At 41.9% G+C, this 20,949-nt stretch overlaps 1 protein-coding gene across 4 annotated transcripts in view; it reads left to right on the forward strand.

Moving 5' to 3' along the window:
* The window catches only part of ptprub (protein tyrosine phosphatase receptor type Ub), a 195,117-nt gene that overhangs the window by 101,269 nt on the left and 72,899 nt on the right, over positions 1–20,949 (forward strand). For all 4 annotated transcript variants that reach the window (XM_076889732.1, XM_076889733.1, XM_076889734.1 and 1 more), the window contains exons 4-7: positions 4,557–4,638; positions 9,288–9,403; positions 14,927–15,101; positions 17,697–17,990. In XM_076889732.1, coding sequence (XP_076745847.1) covers positions 4,557–4,638; positions 9,288–9,403; positions 14,927–15,101; positions 17,697–17,990 — 667 coding nt within the window. The remainder of the gene's footprint in view (positions 1–4,556; positions 4,639–9,287; positions 9,404–14,926; positions 15,102–17,696; positions 17,991–20,949) is intronic.

Genomic DNA, 20,949 nt, shown 5'->3' on the forward strand with positions numbered 1-20,949 from the left:
ACTTTATGTGCAGTTTATTGTAAATTTTCTGATCAGGTTGCCGTGTATATTAATGCGAAGGCTGACAGGAGTCTCTTCCTCCTATCACAGGTGTTAAATTGGGATTTGGAGTGCAATGGGTTTCAGGAATGGAAAATAGAAGGCAGTAAGATCACCTTGAGATGTCTCGATTGAAAATGTCGTGCGAGTGCGATCTGCTGTGCATTGCCATATTTCTCTCTGCCTCATATTGGTTTAGAGTGTTTGCAATACCTGGAGAATCTTGTTATCAAATATTAAAGATGTTATCGAGCCCCCAAAACTGCTAACTAGAGCCGGAGACATGCACCTCTGCGCTGAACCCACCCGGTCCCAGCCGACCCCTCCTGTCTTCTTATTTCCTTTTCTTACTTTTCCCCATGTGTTTATATGGTATGATGCAAACATAATATTTTTCTTTTTCTTTTCTTTTACCTGGTGATTTCTATGAAATTTTAATTTCACACTGCATGGCTGACACGATGTCAAACGTTTGCCACATGATTATCGTGCACAAAGGCATTTATGATAGTTTTATGTTGACTCCCTACATATTTGTGTCATCTATAAAAAAAACTGCACAAGAAATGTTTTGTTCAATGTGTGTTTCACCTCTTTTTTTAAGCAAATGATTGAGAAAATGTGAATATACAATCGTGTGAAAGCGTTTTGAAAGTAAACAAGAACAGGATTGAATATTTGTAGAACCACCTTTAGCAGTGATAAACTGAAGTAATCATTTTCTGTGTGACTTTATCAGTCTCTCACATCATCGTCACTCTTGCCACAGCATTTTAATCCGACTGAGGTCTGGACGTTGGGTCATTATGTTATAGATTTGCTGCTGTGTTTGGGATCGTTGTCCTGTTGCATGACCCCGATTTCAGTCAGACAGACGGCCTCATATTTGACTCTAGAATACTTTGGTGTGCAGAGGAGTTCGTGGTCTGATCGACTGGATGACTGCGGCGACTGTGGCTGCAAAAAAAAGCCCCGGTCATTAGCCCTGCACCACGGTGCCTGACTGTTGAAATGTGGTGTTTGCACTAATTTGCACTAACACGGTGCTGAGCATTACAGCTAATTCTCACCACCACCTGTCTTGTGGTTTGTTCAAATGCAACTGTGCAAACGTAAACCGTGCTGCTGATGTTCTTTTTAGAGTGAAGAAACTCCTGCCCAACCCTTCTAAAGAACCTCTACCTGTTCAGGCTTTTTCTAATTATAGTATTTTGAACTTTTGAACATGAAGCATGCTAGCTGAGGCCTGTGGAGTCTGACATGTAGCTCTTTTGATCATTGCACAGTCTGACCTTGGGGGGTGAATTTGCTGCCATGTCCACTCCTGGAAAGATTGACTAGTGTTTGAATGTTTCCCACATGGGAATAAACTTGTGAATGATGGACTTTAAATTGTTTGGAAATGCCCTTATAACCCTTCCAAGGCTAATGGGCAGCAACAGCTGCTCCTCTAAGATCAGTGCTGACATCTTTTCTCCTTGGCATTGTGTTAAGACACACCTGAATGCTCCAGAATAACAAAGTGACAGAGCGTCTACTTTCATAGACACGCTCAGACATTTTTTCCACATTGTTATTATTAAGTCTCGATATGTAAAACCATTTCCCATGATGTTATCTTGTTTACTTATAAAACCAATTTCAGTTAAAAAGGAAAAAGATAACATGCATTAAACACATCAAAGGCTTGTAAATGAGAATCTGTGCGTCTCCTCTTTGTCTGATAATTTCTGCTATTTTCCTCGCTGTAGCCTGCTGAGAGTCCTCAAGCTGAGCCCATGGCTACGTTAAAGGTTTTCGTTTTTTTTAACGCTGTACAGAGCGAATTGGGATTCTTGACATTGAAATTATATCTTCAGACACTGGCTGCTATTCTTTGGTATTCCTACCCCATCAGATTTACTTCAGCACGCAATCCTTTGTCATCTATCTAATGCATGACTGCGTCTCATGGTGAGTGAAAGCCTGGTGTGCCTAATTGTGTCTTGTGACTGGAGAAAAGGTAGCAGGTCGTTTATAGGGCCAAATAAATTGTCTCCAGATTTGTATACATTATAACCGTTTCTAAAAGCCAGTATTACAGGATAATGTAATATGTTCTCATAATGTGCATCTTATATCAGCCATAAATCACTGTGGTGTCACTCTTTTATTTATTTATTTCCTTATTTTTTTATCTCCAAAAGATGATGCCTGCGTTTTTATCCCAAGAAAGAAAAGTAGCAGCTCATTAGAATAAAGAATAGGCACATGGAAAGTTTCATTGGGAAAGTGGCTTTCAATAAAAATCCACAGAGGTTGTTTATTAAAACAAATGCTCTGAATGTCTCCCTCGTAAAAAGCTGCTCTTCTAATGGCTAAGAAGTTCAAGGATTAACCAGCAATCAATCTCCTCAGTGCTTTAGCTCAGCGGAGAGTAATAACACCTTAATTAGACTTCCGAGACATTTTTTTCCCTCTGTCTTGTATGCCATTAAGCCCAATCAGTGTTTCTGGCTAATTTTGATGTTAGTCTAATGGCATGGCCGCATGTGTTTACACAGCTAATTCAGGTCAACATACGGAAGTATATTATGCTTTCATTATAGCAATGATTTGTTTGTTTATTTTCTGGTTAAGCAGGGGCTTGTAAGGAGTTAAGTAAAGAAGACGTGAGAGGAAGATGAAAGAAATAAAGGCAGACAGCGAAAAATGGAAAGGCAGAGAAAATCAAATCAGAGGGGAGGACTCTGCTTTTAAGCGAATTGACAACCTGAAGAAGGGGGAAAACGATGAAAACAGTAAAACGTTAATATTGCTTTTGAAAAGCGGTGCCATCTTCCAGCTCAGGTTCCAACAAAGTCTGGGAACAAACAGGAAAAATTGACTCTGACAGAAGGAGATTAGCCTCAGTGCTCCTCTGTGAGTAGAGCAGCCAGCTGTGGACAGAGCGGGGTCAGCCTCCAACTCCAGGAGACCCAGCAGCCAGGACCCTTCCTCCTGCTTTTCCTTTCACCTCTCCTCTCCTCCCCACTCCACTTCTCCTTCTGCAAGCTTCAAGCCTCCCCTCTGTGCATGCCTGGCTTCCTGCATGGCATCCTGTCTGGACTTTTTTTTCTTTTTTCAGCTGACCCCAATCTCCTCACATCCCATCACCATCTCTCTGGGAAGGTGCCTTTAGGGGTCACGCATGGCTGAGTTTGTTGTCACACCGGTTGGCGTCTTTCTTTCAAAGCCCAAAGAAGGTGGACCGTCTCCGTCCTGCTGACTGTGGAAGGCTGCGGTTTGGGCCAGAGGTCCTGAAGATGCAGTTGTGACTCTTAAATTAGGTGTTCAAACATAAGAGGATTGCGGTAGCAGAGATGATGTGGGTGTCAAAGTTCCTTCAGTGTAAATCAAAAAGTAAAAAAAAAAAAAAAACCCTAACCAGCTCTCAGACAGAGGTTGTGCAAAGTATAATTTTGGTATTGGCAGAGAAGTATTCAGCTACAGTGATATTTTTCCCTGAGTTTGTTTTTATTTTGCAGGTTTTTCAACGGTGCAGTATAATATGTATCTACACCAGCACCACAGTTTCTTCTGACAGCATTCAGAGCTTCTTCCCAATTTGCATTCTGTGAATTTTCATAGTGATAGTAACTTTCCTCCTGTCAGACTGATGTAACTGTTTGGATTTTAAGGCCAGGGGACAATTAAAAGATGAATTAAAAGTGTTAAAAGATGTTGCCTGCTTAGTGTTTCAACATTAAACAATAAGAATGGAACATTTTGAACCTGGTAACAGATGATCCAGTACTTCCAGGAGGCTGAAGGGGAGCTCTGGTGGCCGCCAGTGTATTTGACCTTGTAAAGATTAAGCTAACATGATTTAGAATATCATGTGAGACACATTTAAAGCAGCTTTGAGGATGTGATTTCATTTTAATTTGGGGTGGAGCCTCAGTAAAAATCCAAACCCAGCGACAGGAAACATGCTGTAATCACTTTGTCAGAGGATTATGAGAAACAATAACTCAAAGCTGGCCTTTGATCAAACTTGTGGATGGGAGACTGTCCTTGGTGGTGCAAAAACAAACATCACCCCCGTGTCCCATAACTCTCTCAGTGTTACTGAGGTTGGTGATTTGATATTGATTAGGTTTCATGAGAGCCCACAGCTCATCCAGCTTATTGTTCCATAGGAGGGTGTGGAGGTTTGTCCTCCCCTTGAGTCTCGTGGCAAGTTGCATTATCAGTTGCTGTGGCTGTCCTGCGTTTAGAATGCGACACAACAAAAACAACTCTGTGTACCTCCTGATAAATCAATTATTTCCCTTGGCCCCGTGGACTGAGGTAAAACATGCGGTGATGGGTGTGTTTGTAATTAATCCGCCTGTCGCAGTAGAAGTAACAAGAGCAGAGTGGAGTAGAATTCACACAGCCCTCAAATGCGCTGACACTTCAGCTTCGAGAGCATCAGGCTAATGAAAAGTATATGCTTTAGCTGCTCTGCTAACGAATAAAATCTGCTCATCATTTATTAATGTTCACTTTTGCAGGTGCTGATTGAGGCAACGGTTTCGAAGGAGCGGCGAGGCTACATTGCCATAGATGACATCATGGTGCTCAACTATCCTTGCTGTAAGTGGATTGCGGTCACAGAAGATGCTGCAGGAAAGAAATATTTAGCTTTTTTTCTTGGGGTGGGAGTAAAACAGATTTTAAAGCAGCATGAAATATAAATGTGATGAGGAGAAGAGTAATGGCTGATTGACCTTTTATATTAGTACGACAAGCTCTCCCGGGGCACGCTGTGACAACAGCGGCACTATTAAGACACCTGTCGTTTTGCCTCCAGCACGCTTTGACAGGCAGATTTATTTGTTAATCAGTGTAATCTCAAATTCAGTCTCTGTGAAGGCTTTCGCATTTTCTTGCACTTAACTCATAAAGAGGTTTTCTACATTTAGCTGCATTTTAAAGCTTAATGAAAACGCCTCCTGTTCAGGGTTGTTTTTTTGTTGTTGTTATAATAAACAGCTCCCAGCAGCACAGGGCTTTTTGTGTCACTGGTGAAAAAGTGAAAGGAGCATTTCAGTTTTCTTCCTAAACTTGACAACTTTGTGTGAAACAAGAGTATATAAATAGTATATAAAAGATGGACATTATTGCTTTTTTAAAAAACCTGCTAGGACTGTCATATTGTCAGGTTTTCCGCTACAGTTATGTTGACCAAACAAACTCTTGGTGATATCTCAGCAATTTTCTCCAAACTCCAGCAATAACAGGTAGGTTTGTCAGGTGCTGGTAGTGTGTTATCTGTCTTCTAGTTCAGCTTGATTTTATGGATCAGCTGCAGCCGCACACTTTGCTGGGAACTGGAGTTCTTCTTTCCTATTATGGTAAGTGGCAATCAGTGTTGAGCTGCGGCACTGCCACCTTCTACGTTGGTGTGTACACCAAATTACAGTCACTGCTGCTGGATTATTTCTAGTATTATCAAATGTGTATCACTTACTAGGTCCCTGAAACGACTGTGACGAGTGAATCACATCAAGGTTTGTTTAGGTTTAAGGCACCGATGACATTGGCACTAGCTTTAGTTTTCAGGCTTGGATACATCTTTTATATGCACTACTGTGTGAGTGATTAGCAGTTCTCCAGGCTTTATGAGGGTCTCAGTTTTTCTTTGAACATTTTGTACCTGACTGTTTTCTGAGTTTTTGTTTGTAAGCCACTTAACCCTGACCTATGACTCATTTAAGCACAAAAAAGGCAACAACACACAAGATGAATCTGTTACACATAACAAACAACATTGCAAAAGAACCCGTTTTAAATTGCATCTTTAGGCACTTTGTTACTAGAAGCCTGTTGCAAAAACAACATTTTTTTTCCCATTTTTTTGAATCTCTGAAAGTTGAATCTCTGAAAAGTGACAAAGAGAACAGTTTGACAGATATAATATAGCATTTTTGTACCAACAAAGTGATTTCCAAAGAGCTATTAGCTGAAAAAGTAGCAGGCCAAAAAAAAAAAAAACTATCTACAGCAGATAAATGTTATCTGAAATTCACATCATCATAAAAAAAAATCTAACAGAGGACCTGAGAGATGCATCTGGCCCTTGAGTTGATCCATCTACTGCTCACTGAAGTCTCACCAGAAATGGTGTCAGTGGAAGGCGGGCAGTCGAGAAGTTGTTTTTAAGGAAGAGGAAAAGGGAGAAAAATCTGAGGTATGGTAAAATAAAACAGTGGCAACAGGTCTGATAGATGATAAATCCAGTTTGGAAATTTTTGGTTCAAGTCATCATTGTGCATGGAGGAGCTCAGGAGTGAGCTGCAACAGTAAGTGTCTACAGTCACATGTAAAACACAGTGGAGGCTCATCATGATTTGGAGCTGTGGTGTTGGGGATGTTGCCAAAACTGACAGAAATATGAACATAGAAAAGTACAGTCAGATTTTGATCCACCATGTAAATACCATCTGGAAAGTGTGTGATGAGCAATGACTTCATATTTAAACACGAAAGTGATCCCAAACACACTGGCAATGCAGTAAAAGAACACCTGGATAGAAAAACACCCAATCAGTCATGGATTGGCCCCTCAGAGCTTAGACCTCACGGATGTTGAAGCAGTGTGGGATCATTGGACAAAACAAAATGCAGCCTACATCCAAACAGCATCCATTTTTGTCCTTAGAGAAGCCGGGAGAGCTATTCCTGAAAACTAGATCATGAAATGACATGAAAGCTGCCTGAGAAATAAAGGTGGTCACACCAAATATTGACTTTCAAGCTTATTAAAAAGTACTGGCTCTGTGTTTGCCTTATATACTGTATTAACATGTATGGTTTCACGTTTAAATCAATTACAGCACCTATTTCCCATTTTCAAGCAAAATATAAAGAAATGAGTGGTGGCTCAAGACTTTTACACAGTGATGTACAGTCTTTGTATAAAACGTATTGGCTAAAGCTCCCGAGCTTAATACTCGGACAAAGTCTCTCCCTGTCACTTACACACTCCCTGTACAGTCCCACTGCTGAACACAAGGGCTCTTGTCAGCTCATTTAACACCTGAGCCACGCTGCTTTCATGTGACTTATATACCTGACACAAGCTTGAAGGATATTTTACTCTCAGGGGGATCTCTGTTATATCCCTGTTTTTTATTTCTTTTTTTTTATTCTTGCTGAGTTGGACACCTCGGGGATTTCACGTTACAGAGGATACCACCAGGAGCTCTATTACGTGAACATTGGCTGTAAGATTGCTTTGTACCCATACTGTATGCATATCACCCAGTCAGACACCCTTTTACTTCCAGACATAGCAGATGGCAACTTCTGAATGCTCCCACTGTGGTCATTAAATAATTAAGACTCTCATCAAGACCTGAACCTGCCTTATGATGTGGCACATAGCCAGCCTGCCTTACTTGGCAGCAAAGAGTGTGGAGGAAGAAAAGGAGTGAAAAGACATTAAGTGTTGCATACAAAAAAAACAAAAACAAAACTAAGAGGAACTCTCGACAAAAAGTTCCTTTCTGGGAATACTGGATAAAGCATGGTTGACATTTTTGTTGTATTCTCCTGAGTCTTAATCCTTGACTCTGAAACCAGTGTTGCAGCCCAATGAAATATTTATCGCGCTAAAGAGTCCCGAGGATAGGATCTGACACATTTAGCTGTATAACACTGCAGTCGGTTCCAAATGCAGAGCTTGTTCTTTTCTATTCACACTCATTTCAGTGTTTGTTTACTGTATATTTGGCTCGCATGAATTATGAATAAACCTTAGGAGGGAAAGTCACTCAAAGGAAACATGGCCACATGTGGGGTACAAATGCAAGCACTCTCCTTTACTTACTGTATACAAACAAGATGAAGAAATTGTCATCTTCCTCGCAGCTAGATGGGAACAGAGTCTTGTGCAAAACCAGGCAGAAGATGAGTGAGACGCAAACATTTGCTTCTCCCCGATGCTTCGGCTTCACAGCAGCCCTGCATTCTCCTCCTGTCAGTCATCTGGAGTGACATGTCAACTTTTGCTACCCCATCTCTCAGAGTTGGCAGGCAGTGCTGCCAGCATTTACCCAGTGATTTGGCTCTGCAGGGGTTTGGTACTCATTGCTCTATTGTTAATCATGGAGTTGGGTGAGAGGGCTACTCCCACACACTGACTCATTGGCGGCTCCCGCGCAGGTTGCTGGGACATTATTAGTCGAAATGCAGAGAGCCAATGCTCACTCGCTGGCTTTTCTTCCACAGATTCACTCCCACATTGTGCTTATCTATAGATCCCCTCTAATCTGATGTTGTTTGTAAGTTATTTTAGTGGTGGGCTCTGAGCGAGCCACTGCCCACATTTGCATTTACAGAATTTCCATCGCGATAAAACTATATACGCAGCGCTGAACACATTTATTACACAGCCTGCCATAAAAACAAAGAAACGGGAGTATTTTGGAAACTGGTCAAAATTCACTGGAGAATTCACCTGTTTATACCCAAATTTGAGCCGACGCACTCGACTTCTCTGTGAAGTCACAGATTAATTGAGCATAACGTTGAGCAAAACTATCTGCGTGTTCAGGAACACAAGTAAATAACTGTAATTTGGCATCTTAGATAATAATAATTATGTGCTTTACTATTTTTTCAGCATTTCTGTAAAAAGCTAAATTAGAAAATTGATGGATAACAACAATAATTCATGCCAAAACAACAATTTTAGCATTAAAAATATCAGAGCTTTGTACATACTGGTGGATTAAACATTACAGAAAGAAAATGGGCATCAGTGGCTTTAACCTCAACAACACTCAATTTCTATAAATGTTTTTCTTGTATTTTATATCGTAATTACATTTTTTTTGAAAATGCAGTGCAAATTTAGACTTAATTTTGACCGTGGAGAAACTGGAAACGAAAATCAATTCTTACCCCTCAGCCTGAAAAGGCTGATGCAAACTGAATGAACCGAATGAAAATATGTGAATAAATTGCTGCCAAACTACTGATAAACTGATTTCTGTTTTTAATGGTTGCCCTTCATAGCCGGTCAGTTTCATACAAAGTCCTCCAAACTGCTGTTTCAAAACAGAAAAAGCCTGAAATTTCTGTTCTTGCATTTAAAAAAACAAACAAAAAGAAAACCTGGATCAAAACATGTTATGTTAATCTGAAGCTGACTTGCACTGTGAACGGTTGAAAGGTAATGTTTTTTGTTTTTTTTTTAATCTCACAGTGGGTCTCTCTCTCTCTGTCTGTCTCTTTAGATAAGGCGCCACACTTCTCCAGGCTAGGAGATGAGGAGGTCAATGCTGGGCAAAATGCTACTTTCCAGTGTGTTGCTGCTGGAAGGGCATCAGAGGCTGAGAAGTTCCTGTTGGAGGTTAGTGCTTCATGATGGTGTTTATTGCCGAAAGTAACCTGTGTTTACTGTGTGTCAGCTTGTTGTATTTTTACCTTCAACATGGCAACAGTACAAAGGGAAGACTTCTTTTAATACTAACTCTAGTGCCTAATGTTACAGACGGATTATTAGACAAGGCTCCCTGGGCACGTGGGACACAGTAAAAGTCATCACACACTTTCCTATGAAGAGAAAACCATCCTGCACACAGAAAAAGACACATGCGACCACAAACATTGTGTCAATTTTATTCAACTTTGCACCTTTTTCCTTGCTATCTGGTTATTTTGTTTCTCCTTGTTGTTATTTGATTGACTTTTCAAAAAAGAAATTTGAACATTCATTTCAAGTAGAAGCTATAGCCTACAGCCAGGAGTCCTGAGGCCTGTAGTGTGAAGTAAGATTTTATCTTATCAGGGCAACTTCAGGTTGAACCCTGGGTGTTTAGTACGACAAAGGCTGTGTTTTTTCTGTACTTTACCAGGCTATATCATGATGGTAACTTATGCTGTAGATTTCATATGCTCAGGAGCAGGTTATGTTCTAGATTAGAGATCAATTGGTATGAAATCACCGCCGACCCAAAAATAGTGTCACCGATCCTGGAAGCTCTCGGAGTGCGGATAGTAGGAATATCTAAAGTTTTACAGTCGTGTCTTAAGCCTTTCCCTGATGAGCATCAATAATAAATGCAGATTCTTGGACCTTGATGTTTTTTTTTTCTCCAGTTGGCTGCAAACAACTTTATGTTATTATTAACATTATTAATGAGGGTGTGTTTCCTCTCACAAAAAATCACGCCACTCATTTGTCTGTATTATTTGAGTAATTGGTTCATAATTTTCTAACATTACAGTTTTAGCTTTTAAAATTAGTTACTTTGCACCTTTTAAGTGAATGCACAGTGGAAACCCTGGGTTAGGATAAGTCAATCCACGTAATGGAAATATATCATAGGTGTGTTGATCTTTGTGTTTAGTGATTTGTCCGCAGGTCTGTGACTCATGGTTAAGTTTTCACATGCTGCTACAGTTTACTGCATACATAACTGTCACGTCTCTCTCTGTGTGTCATCATTATATGTAACCCAGACGTATTTATCCTTAAATAAAGATGGTACACAAAGGCTGAATGCTATAAAGGCTATGAAGGCCTTGAAGTGTTTTCACTCCGCTGCCTCTGAAAAGTCGCCCTGCTGATAGGATCGCTGTGTTCTTGTCCTTTTGCACTGTATCTATTCACATGATGGTCACCATTTGAATCCATGTGAATGAGTATTTTTTTTTAAACTCTTCTCTTCTCGAGGCCCAATTAAAGACCTATTGTAGGGATTCATAATTTGTCCATCTCATGCATACAGTTAGCATGTAGCTACATATTCAGTGCTTTTGAGCATCTTACCACCCACTGCAGCCAGCATTAATCAAAGCTGACCCAGGAAAACCTTCTGCATTGTTTGAAAATGGGAGACGTGTGATTTAGGTAATTGCTGTATCCTCATCCATACCTCTCTGATCAAGCCACCCATTTAGTCAAACACAAAGATGAAGGCAAATGCGTTGGGTAATTAGCTGGCATAACCCTACAGACGCCTACTGTAATGAGATCTTCAGGCCACTGGAATGCTTTTTTTCCCCTCCTACCTCCCTTCTACCTTCAGCTGTCCTCTTCCATTGTCTGTTCCACACATGCACCTCTCAGGCTGTTTTCTGTTGTTGTGCCCTTTCGTGTTGATTGTGTCTGCAGTACCAGCTGTACCGCAGTCTCAACCGTACACGCCTGCCAGATTAACAGATCGTTTTTGTCGTTTCCTCGCCAATTAGCTATAGCCAGATTGTTTATGTAACATGAAGTGATCGCATGCTATTTGATTTACTCTGATTTATTCTGATTTCTGCTGTCTCCTTTCTGTAATTCACCGGCCAAGTAACAAAAAAACAGGAATAGAAAAGATGCAGGAAGGATACATTACTGTATTCTTTTTTCTTTTTCCTGCGGTTACAAGATTTGTTGACTTTTTAACCCTAATCAGGGGGTGTGTGTTTATGTGTTTGTTTGCAAGACTCGGCCTGAGGTTCCTGTGGTCTGTGGCTTTTTGAAAGCCTCAAATCAGCAGTATGACAGAAGCCCAAATGGCCCAGTGTAACCCAGAGGTCTCGCTGCTAATCACAGTACGCTCACATTCTCATTCTGTGAAAGCTGTCGGATCAAAAGTACTAGAATGATGATTCATGTCCACTATTTCACACGCGGAGAGAATGGCCTGAAAACATGAGGAAAAAAATGCCAGAGCCAATGTGTTATTCTGAAACAGTGAGGATGTGACAGATGCTAGTGGTTTTAATGGTGTGGAACAAGTGAGAAAGGCCTCTCACAGTGCAACAGCTAGGTGCATCATGCAACATTCACTGGAGCCTCTTTTTTCTCTGTCACAGTTTTTTCTCCACTTCCTACTTTCTGCCACAGCTCGCTTTTCTTTCCATTCTTCTTAGACTGAAACAAGCAGACATTTTTTCTTTTTTCTTTTTTTTGCTAAGACTGCTTAGGTGTGAATGCTTTGTTGTGTCAAACACATTAGCTTTACCAAGAGGAGCACTATGGACTCACTGTAGGCTCCTCTCGTAATCTTAATATTTTATTTTATTTTATTATTCATATTATTATCTGTGTGAATATTTTGCTAAAGTGAACAGGGCGTGAAAGACTGGAGAAAAAAGTGGAGGAATAGAGAAAAGAAAAGGGGGGGTGAGGATGAAACAGACAGACGTGTGTGTGTGTGTGTGTGTGTGTGTGTGTGTGTGTGTGTGTGTGAGATCATTTGTGATGAAACATACTTGAAAATGTGGGTCACACTCCAACCATGCCCCCCCAAGAGCTAGAGGCAGACAGGGAAAGACCCTGGAGGTCCTGGATGGAGCTTCTACAGCCAAGGGCAAGAGTGCCAGAGGACCAGAGGCAGCGGCCAATCATCCCGGCCAAGCTAAGGATGGGGGCCCCAGACTCCGGGCCCCCGAGAACCGCTTGACACCCAGTGGAGCCTCCACCGTGCAACGTAGAGGCCCACCCTTAATAGCAATGTGGGGATCAATGCTCAGGGTAGACCCAGGCCTAGCCCTACACACACAGAAGCTGCACATAGACACACAAGCACATACACCCCATCCTCTGAAGTGCAGACAGATTGGTGCCTCTCAGAGCCAGCAGCGGCCATTTCTGCACTTTCGTGCCTCTTCATGCCATCATTCAAGTATTATCTGTGCTAAAGTGATTAAACTTTGATGCATTAAAGTCCATCTGTCTCCCGATTGTAACTGTTGAACGGTTAAATGTTTTGCTTCAATAACATTGCACGCTAAGGACAGATGAAGTCGAAGATGGGCTCCATTAGGGCACGACGCTCATGACATATATTACCCCCGTAATCACTATTATTTTAACAAGATTTCATTTGTTTTCATTAAAGCACGTCTGATCGTAATATTGCATGATTAAATCAGGGAGATGGTCCTTCCATTCTAATGAAATTGTACACAACTGGACGATTCTTCTTTTTAATCACACAGCTCTAACTAGAAGTGACCCAGATAGCAATAATTTGTGTATTGCTACATTATTAGCTTTGTGTTCCAGGAGTTCACGGTGCGGTAACTGTGGAGGCAACCATAAAGGTTGTTAGTGTGTGTGTGTGTGTCCCGTGCTAATAGGGAAGGCTGGATGTTGTGTGCAAGGGTGTTTATAATAAAAACATCAGTGTATGAAACATAATGAACCCGTACTTAAAAGACAAAGTAAACAAAGTACCAAAACAAGGGAGCAGAGGCAAATAGAAGGCAGGAAAACTAAAAGAAGGCAAAGACTCCTTATACACCTAAACTCACCAGCTGCTTTATTAGCTATGCTTGGTCAGCTTCTTGTTACTTGAATGGGATTTCGAATGTGCCAGTCTGGCACCATTTGCTGGTTGTTTGGCTGGTCTGAGTATTTCAGAAACTGCTGACCTCTGTTGATGTCAGAGAAGAATGCCCAGACTGCGTGATGGGAGGACAAGAGCAACTCAAAATAAAAGCTACTTACAACCAAGATATGCAGAAGAGCATCTCTGAATATGTTAAACGGGGTACAGCAACAGAAGACTACCGTGGGTGTGACTCCTGTCACTTAAGAACAGGAAACTGAGGCTGCAATTTGCACAAGCTTAAATTGAACAAGGGAAAACTGGAAAAACACTGACTGGTTGGATGTGTGGAGCAACATTCAGATGGTAGGGTCAGAATCTGGTATAAGCAACATGAATGCATGGATCCATCTTGCTTCGTATCAATTGTTCAGACAGGTGGTGGTGTAATAGTATCAGGGATATTTTCCTGGCACACTTTGAGCTCTTTAGTACTAAGTGATTTTCATAACCTGAGTATTATTACTGACTTTTTATGACTACAGTGTACTGATCTTTGGATGGCTGTTTCCAGCAGGTTAACGCACAGTGATACAAAGCGAATATCATCTCAAACTGGTTTCTTAAACATGACGATGAGTTCACTGTACTCAAATGGCCTCCACAGTCACCAGATCTCAATCTAATAGAGCACCTTTGGGATGTAGTGGAACAGTAGATTCTCAACTTGGATATGCAGCTGACATATCTGCAGAAGCTGTGTGATGCTATTTTGCATTAATATGGACCCAAATCTCTGAGGAGTGTTTTCAGGAGCTTGTTTTACTGGTGCCAGAGTCAGAAGTCAGAAAAAAACTGCAAAAGTTGCAGAGTATACCTAATGAAGTGTCTGGTGATGGTATATGCTATAACATTACAGGCAAACATCCCCAGCTATTCTGGGATTCCGCGTGGATATGACACAAACATGCTCTGTAATACTAATACTGTCAACGTAAAGCATACAACTCCATGCAGATTGAACATCTGCATATTTTTCATGCCTTTAAATAACTAATATTTGCTAAAAATCAGTTTTAATTAGTGAGTCAGTCAGCGAGGTCTTCCATCAGCTGAAGGGACACTCCGCTAATTTTACAACTGAAGGTCAGTTTCCAGTCATGGTGAGGGCCACTCAGTATGTGACAGCCTTTGTCTTCTGCCGTCCTTCAGGCCTTCGTTACAAACTGGGACACTGAGTCTGAAAGATGTCGAGGCTGTAATGGAGAGACTTTATCATGTTGCATTATCCCATGCCAAAGATCTTGGGTGTTGACAACTTGACTCATGCTAAAGAGTAACAGTGAGGACATCTCAGCCTTTAATGCCTGCCTTTTTTTTGCATAGCTCTAGATTTTAAAGACTCTGACTACGTCATTCAGAGTTATTATGCATTTGTATTTTGTGAATTTTTCACACTACTACAGAAACATCTACACTTATGTGCGTGCGGGTGTAAAAGACTGTGTTGTTGTGCTGTATAAGATGATTTATATCTGTGTGCGTGTGAGAGGGACAGGTCATGGCCTATCCTGGTTTCTCTGACCATGTCCTTTTCTGCTTTCCAGAGACACAATGGGGACATTTTAACAATGGCGTCAGTCAAGCACCTGAGCCATCGGCGCTTTGTGGTGTCCTTCCAGCTCGACAGCGTCCAGCGAACTGATCAAGACCTTTACCGCTGCGTCACTCAGTCCCCCAGAGGCTCCGGAGTCTCAAACTTTGCTGAACTCGTTGTCAAAGGTAAACATCCTTTTCCCTTTTCTCTGACTGTTATTATTGTTTTCTTTTAGCCTTCATTCTCCATCATCCCAGCCGTTATGATTTCCTGCTTTTCTTGGACACAGTACAGTACTGCATGTGATTGAAAGAAGAATTAAAAAGGAAACAGATACCCACAGGATATCATTTGTGCATGACTGCGAATGTCTCGCGCATTTATTTCTAATTTATTTCCAGAGAAATTTCTTATTCACAATTTGTATGCTACAGCGACCACTTGAAGGCTTTTTAAGTGATATCCACAGTCTCCCTGGCATGTGCGGCATCCTGAGCTGTAGTTGCCAGATAGACTGCCATACTGAGCTCTTCAGCTCTCTGTCAGAAGGCAGTTCACTTGCCTGGGACTCCTGCAGCCCTTGTCATATCATGTAGCGCAGATGGTGACCTCACTACCATTACTCACTCCATCCCCACCGCCCAACACCACCGCTTTGACAGCATAGTAATGACATGGCTTGCGGGATGGTTTGCTGGCATAACAAACCCGAGCCCTCAGCAAAGTAAAGAAAGGAAAATAAGGATGTAAGGGATTCTCAATCCCCTTGTCCTCTACTGTATGCTCTTGTTATTACGTTTTTAAAGACCGAATGGAGCGCAAATGAGAGTGAGGACAAGCTCAAAAGGAGTTTTTAAGCCAAGCTAGCAGAGTGGCTCTGTGGATATCAGTGTCTGTCGCTTGGCTGGCTGATAGATTGGTGCAGTCCACCACTTTGGTGGACAACCGTTGGATGGGCTGCTGTGAATTTTAGCCAACAGTTAGGATCCCACCACGAGGAAGCCCCCTGCTTTTGTAGTTTTTTTAAAGTGCTGGGCACATGCATGAGATTGTCTTTTTTTTTTTTTTTTTTTTTGCAGCACCATAATCTCAAACCATCCATCAACGTCAGCTGTATTTATTACGAGTTAGTGAATGTTAGGATGCTCACATGCTTAAATTACATTGTGAACATGGCACATATGAGCTTTGTAATGCCTCGCTTCCATAGTCCTTTTACTGATAAGACAACGTGGGTTGATTTTAGTGTCGCGATAGACTGATTTGCTGCAAAAAGGAGCCCCCTTTGCTAGAATGTTAACCAGCGAGTGCCAGAAAACCAGGACACAGCGAATGTACTTGACAGATGGCTGTGATTTGCTCACACTCTCAGTGAATAAGTGTCATTGTGTCTTTGTGGTTGTTGCTTTCCTTATTTTGTTATAATCAGGACAAAGATGTTCTTTCTGGCAAGGCTGCACCACCAGTAAATGCGATGGCCAGTTAAGTTATTCTCATGTCAGCTGCCTGAAACTCCATAACTGGCTGTGCTCTTCGCTGACTTAACAAGGCTTTCATAAATCCCTTTTCCCCTCTGCTCTGCTAAAAAGAGCCTAATCATCCCCTTAATGAGTTGGATCTACTTGTTTATATAATGCAGAAAGAATGCGAGAATCATAGTAAACCCTTCTACTGCTCCACGGAGGGCTCGGAGATAGCTACATGATTAATAAAACAGTTTTACCTTGTCCGTATGTCTCGGGCTATTGTTGTGGGCCCTGAGTTTATATGTGCACACATATTCTGTCCTAAGCATATTTGAAAATGCATTGGCAGAAACAAATGTTGCACCGACGAGGAGTCCCACATTAAACAGACACTAGCACTGAGAGCTTGCTTTGTTTTCATGGAAGTGACAACTATTAATGAACTAAGGGGGGGATACAATAAATTAGCAGATAAAATTGAGTCTACTTAAAGTGTGAAAGGGGTAGGTGAGATACTTTGAAGGTAATCGCACTGGCTGTTTGCCTGTTTGCTCAAATTTGGCCTTTTATTATAGATGCATCCATTGACAGTTAAAAGATGAGCTGCTGCAGGCACAAAGAAGCAATACAGAGTAGAGGTGAAGTTGTCGAAAAACCCACAGAGAGGAGGGCCATAAAAGACAGAGGCAGGGATGAAGGATTAGTCACAGCCACAGATCTAACTCTGATCTTTTCTCATGCTTTGTCCACATTTCTTTTGGCTTTCCCATCCCTCACTCTCACGGTTGCCTGTGTAAGTGTTTAGCGGCTTGGATCTGCCAGAAAGTGACGTGGGCAGTGGTATTAATTCTCAGTTTGCCAGGCTTTACCAGCAGTAATGTATTCAGCTCTTTCATCGTGGTGGCCGGCTGTCTGAGAAGTTGGAGAAAAACACGCACAGTAATTATTGTCTGAGTTACAGGGAATGTCACGTTCAATGCGACGCATGCACAGCTGTTTTTTGCATTCACCCCTTTGCTAAAAAATGTATGCAAGGCTCTGAACGCCCCGTTAATAGGTATGACTAATCTGCTATTTGAACATAGTTTGACCTGCTCACATCCTGCAGTCTCTGGAGACTCATTTAAGACTCAGTGGGCTTTAACATAGCCAGAAATCTATTTGCATACGCCTGATTAGTAAAATTAATAGCACAACTTTACCACCCTAGATTGTGCAGCAGTGCTGCCGGCCTGCCAGGAAGTGCTTTTATCAATACCAATGTGTTCTTAACCAGCAAAACGAGAAAACACTGCTTTTCATTTTCTCCGACAGTACCCCCATCCCCCATTGCGCCGCCTCAACTTCTGCGTGCTGGCTCCACTTACCTGATCATCCAGCTCAACACCAACTCTATCCTGGGAGATGGCCCTATTATCAGGAAGGAGATTGAGTATCGTGCCAGCCAGTCTCCATGGTCAGAGGTGCATGGAGTCAACATGGTCACCTATAAGCTGTGGCACCTGGATCCAGACACAGAGTATCACATCAGCGTGCTGCTGACTCGACCGGGAGAGGGCGGAACCGGCCCTCCGGGACCTCCTCTCGTGAGCAGGACCAAGTGTGCAGGTGACTAATAATTGTTCCCAAACTCATAAAAATGGGATTTTATGCTGTATATATTCTCTCTTTTAACACAGGAAGTGTGTTTTCTTTTAAGGATTTAAAGAAGATTAATGGGGTAAATGTACCAAACGATGACATAAGGAGCTAAACACACTCTTGAAGAGTGTATCATCCATACTGCACGGTACTCTCTGGAGATTCCTTGTAAGCAGACAAAAATTGCTGCTAATCACCCAAAATTCATTTTGCATATCCCTGATATGCACACACATGATTGTGCTTCCCTTCTTGCAAAGCTTCAACCTCGGTTTACGTGTTTACTATTAAGCAGTACGAGTCCTTCCTGCTTGTGCCGGCTCGTTGATATTTTCCATGGCCCGCTACCTGTCACGCCACCTCACGTCGACGTGCCTCTTAGTGCGTGTGCACGAGACAATAAGAAGACGCTCCACTCGAAAGCTCCACGGGGAAGCTTTAATTTGAATAACAGATGAATGTCTGCCTTATCGTTAACATCTTGTTTATGCCAGTGTGCAGCTCTAAATCTTGTATGCTGTCATGTGTGAAGAGACGATGACAGTCTTGTCAGCTGTTTCCTTTTTGGAGTTGTTACAAAAGTGAGAACATTTCTTTTTTTAAACATCTTTTTTTTTTTTTATTGGGGGTTGATATTGCGTGGAAATAGCTCACCAAACAAACAACACGTTGTGTTTCTGAAAAACCTCTGAGGTATCTGCATTATTTAGGCAATGCAGTACCCCCGAGCAAACCATATGAGAATAAAGTACGTTGAACACTAATAAACTGTAAAGTGCGAGGCAGCTCTCATCCTCTACTTTAGCTCAGCTCAGTGAATTTCTAAATCAGATAGGCTTATACTTTTAATTTTGGCTATGATAATACTTGTAGATATGGCCCCTTCTTATGATGAAGCTGTTCTAATAAAGACCCTCAGCTCATTGTACTGATGCCCAACAGCCACACACTGTAACTTAAAGGAAGCTTACAATATGAGACTGCGCTGGTCACGATAATCTGCTAAAATTCAATCAGTGAGAAGCTGATAGACAAGTTCTGACTCAGTCGCTGCATATACTGCACTTATCTCATAAGAAAGGCATATTTGTTATCACTGGTGTTCTCTGAACTCTGTAGCCAAGGAGACTGAAAGGGACTTTATTTGCTGCCAGCATAGCAATATTGCTTTGACGGTTATTTAAAAGATAACAGCTGGCTGACTGCAGTAGCTAGTCTAAAAAGGGGCTTCTTTGGTATCTATTGGAGGAGACAGAAATTTTATTTGGCTAGTGTAACAAATGGACAAGAATCAGCAGGTGAAAGATTTTCTTGATTTGTCAGAAAACAGTGAAAAAAGCAGATTTTTTGGCTAATAATAACTCAACAATGTTGATTTCTGCCTACTGTAATTTAAAAAGAGACAGCTCATTATCATTTGACTCTTACAGTATTCAGACTAACACTTAACAATTCCCCAAATCATCATTTTTCTCTGGTCCATTTTAAGGCTCTGATCAAGCCTTTTTATTGTTTTTGTTCATTTTGTCCCGCTCGCGTTTCCCGTCTCTGTCGTTCGTCACTGTTCAGACACAGAACACCCAGGAGAAGAGCAGGGCCCCATAACCGTGCTCTCTTTTAAATATACATACAACAAACTGTGTTACTGCAGATGCACACACAGAACCTGCAGGTAGTCATTACCGCTGCCTGAATCTGCAATGTGTGCGATGTAGTCACAGACACACAAAATGGAGAGCTTTGTGTTACCCAAAGGCAGTCTGTGGATTCACGTCTTCCATGGTCATCACTCTTCTCTATGCCCAACGGTCTCTCCCTGCCACACACCATCCCTCACATATCTTCCTACCCTGCTCCACTAGAGCCTCCCTGGCCTCCTCTCCAATGACATATTAAAGCTACTCTCCTCTCCCAACAGCCAGAGACACCCCTCATTCATCAGGCGCCGTGAGTGAGCTCTCTGCCCTCCTTCGCCTATCCCCACACACCGCTCCGCAACAACGAGAGACAGAGAAAATTCCCAATAAAAAAAAAAAAAGGTTGATAGCAAGAAGAAGTAGAGTAGAGGGAAGGCGATGGCGGTGGAGTCGGGGTAGTTTTTCAAAGTGAGAGTAAAAATGAAAGCGAGCGTGCGAGAGGTGAAGCGAGAGCGGAATCATAACGTACGGAAATTGCTTTCACAGTTGCTGCTATCGGTGTTTGTGAAAGTCACTAAACTCTGCCTTTAATGATGTATTTACATTTCAACCACTGTGACATTAGGTTGTTCAGCCATGTGTGGGGTAAGTAATACTGCTGTGTTTGCTGAGCTGTTAAACAGGGCATTTAGATGCAGCACTAGTTCAACACAGAGGAAGTGTAGGTGAAATTAATTTGGCCCATCAGTGTATCTTGTACATATATATACGTGTGTGTCTGTGTGTGTTGTGGGGGCTTCATTTGATTGGCTTTTGCATGACACAAATCAGTGTTTACAGTTCTGACACGTGTGTATTTTGTTATACACTTCAACACTATGAATCTCCTCCTGGTGCGTCTCACATTCTTGACCCTTCAGTAGCTCTAATAACCGGCTGTCTCCCAGAGTTCCCCTGACCCAAACCTTCAAACCATCTGGTGCACGCCACCCCTGCTCACCCTGCATGCTTCTGCTGAATCCTGAATACAGACAGACGCACATGCACTCGCTGCTGGCCCGATTACATTTAAGTATGAGAAAATAGATCGGCGGGGTTGCTGTTGTTGTTGTGGTTTGGTTTCGGGGAAGGTTGTAATTATCCGGTGAACAGAAGGGATATTTTGGACCCTCTTTTGTATTTAGGAAGTGAATTTCCTCTCCCGAAGCCGTGTCTCACCACCGTGACTAATCTGGCTCTTTCATGGTGAAGCATGTTGGCTAGCCGGCTGCGCTGTGCACATATACATC

The sequence above is a fragment of the Maylandia zebra genome, linkage group LG11 (assembly GCF_041146795.1).
Source record: "Maylandia zebra isolate NMK-2024a linkage group LG11, Mzebra_GT3a, whole genome shotgun sequence".
Classification (NCBI taxonomy): Eukaryota; Metazoa; Chordata; class Actinopteri; order Cichliformes; family Cichlidae; genus Maylandia; species Maylandia zebra.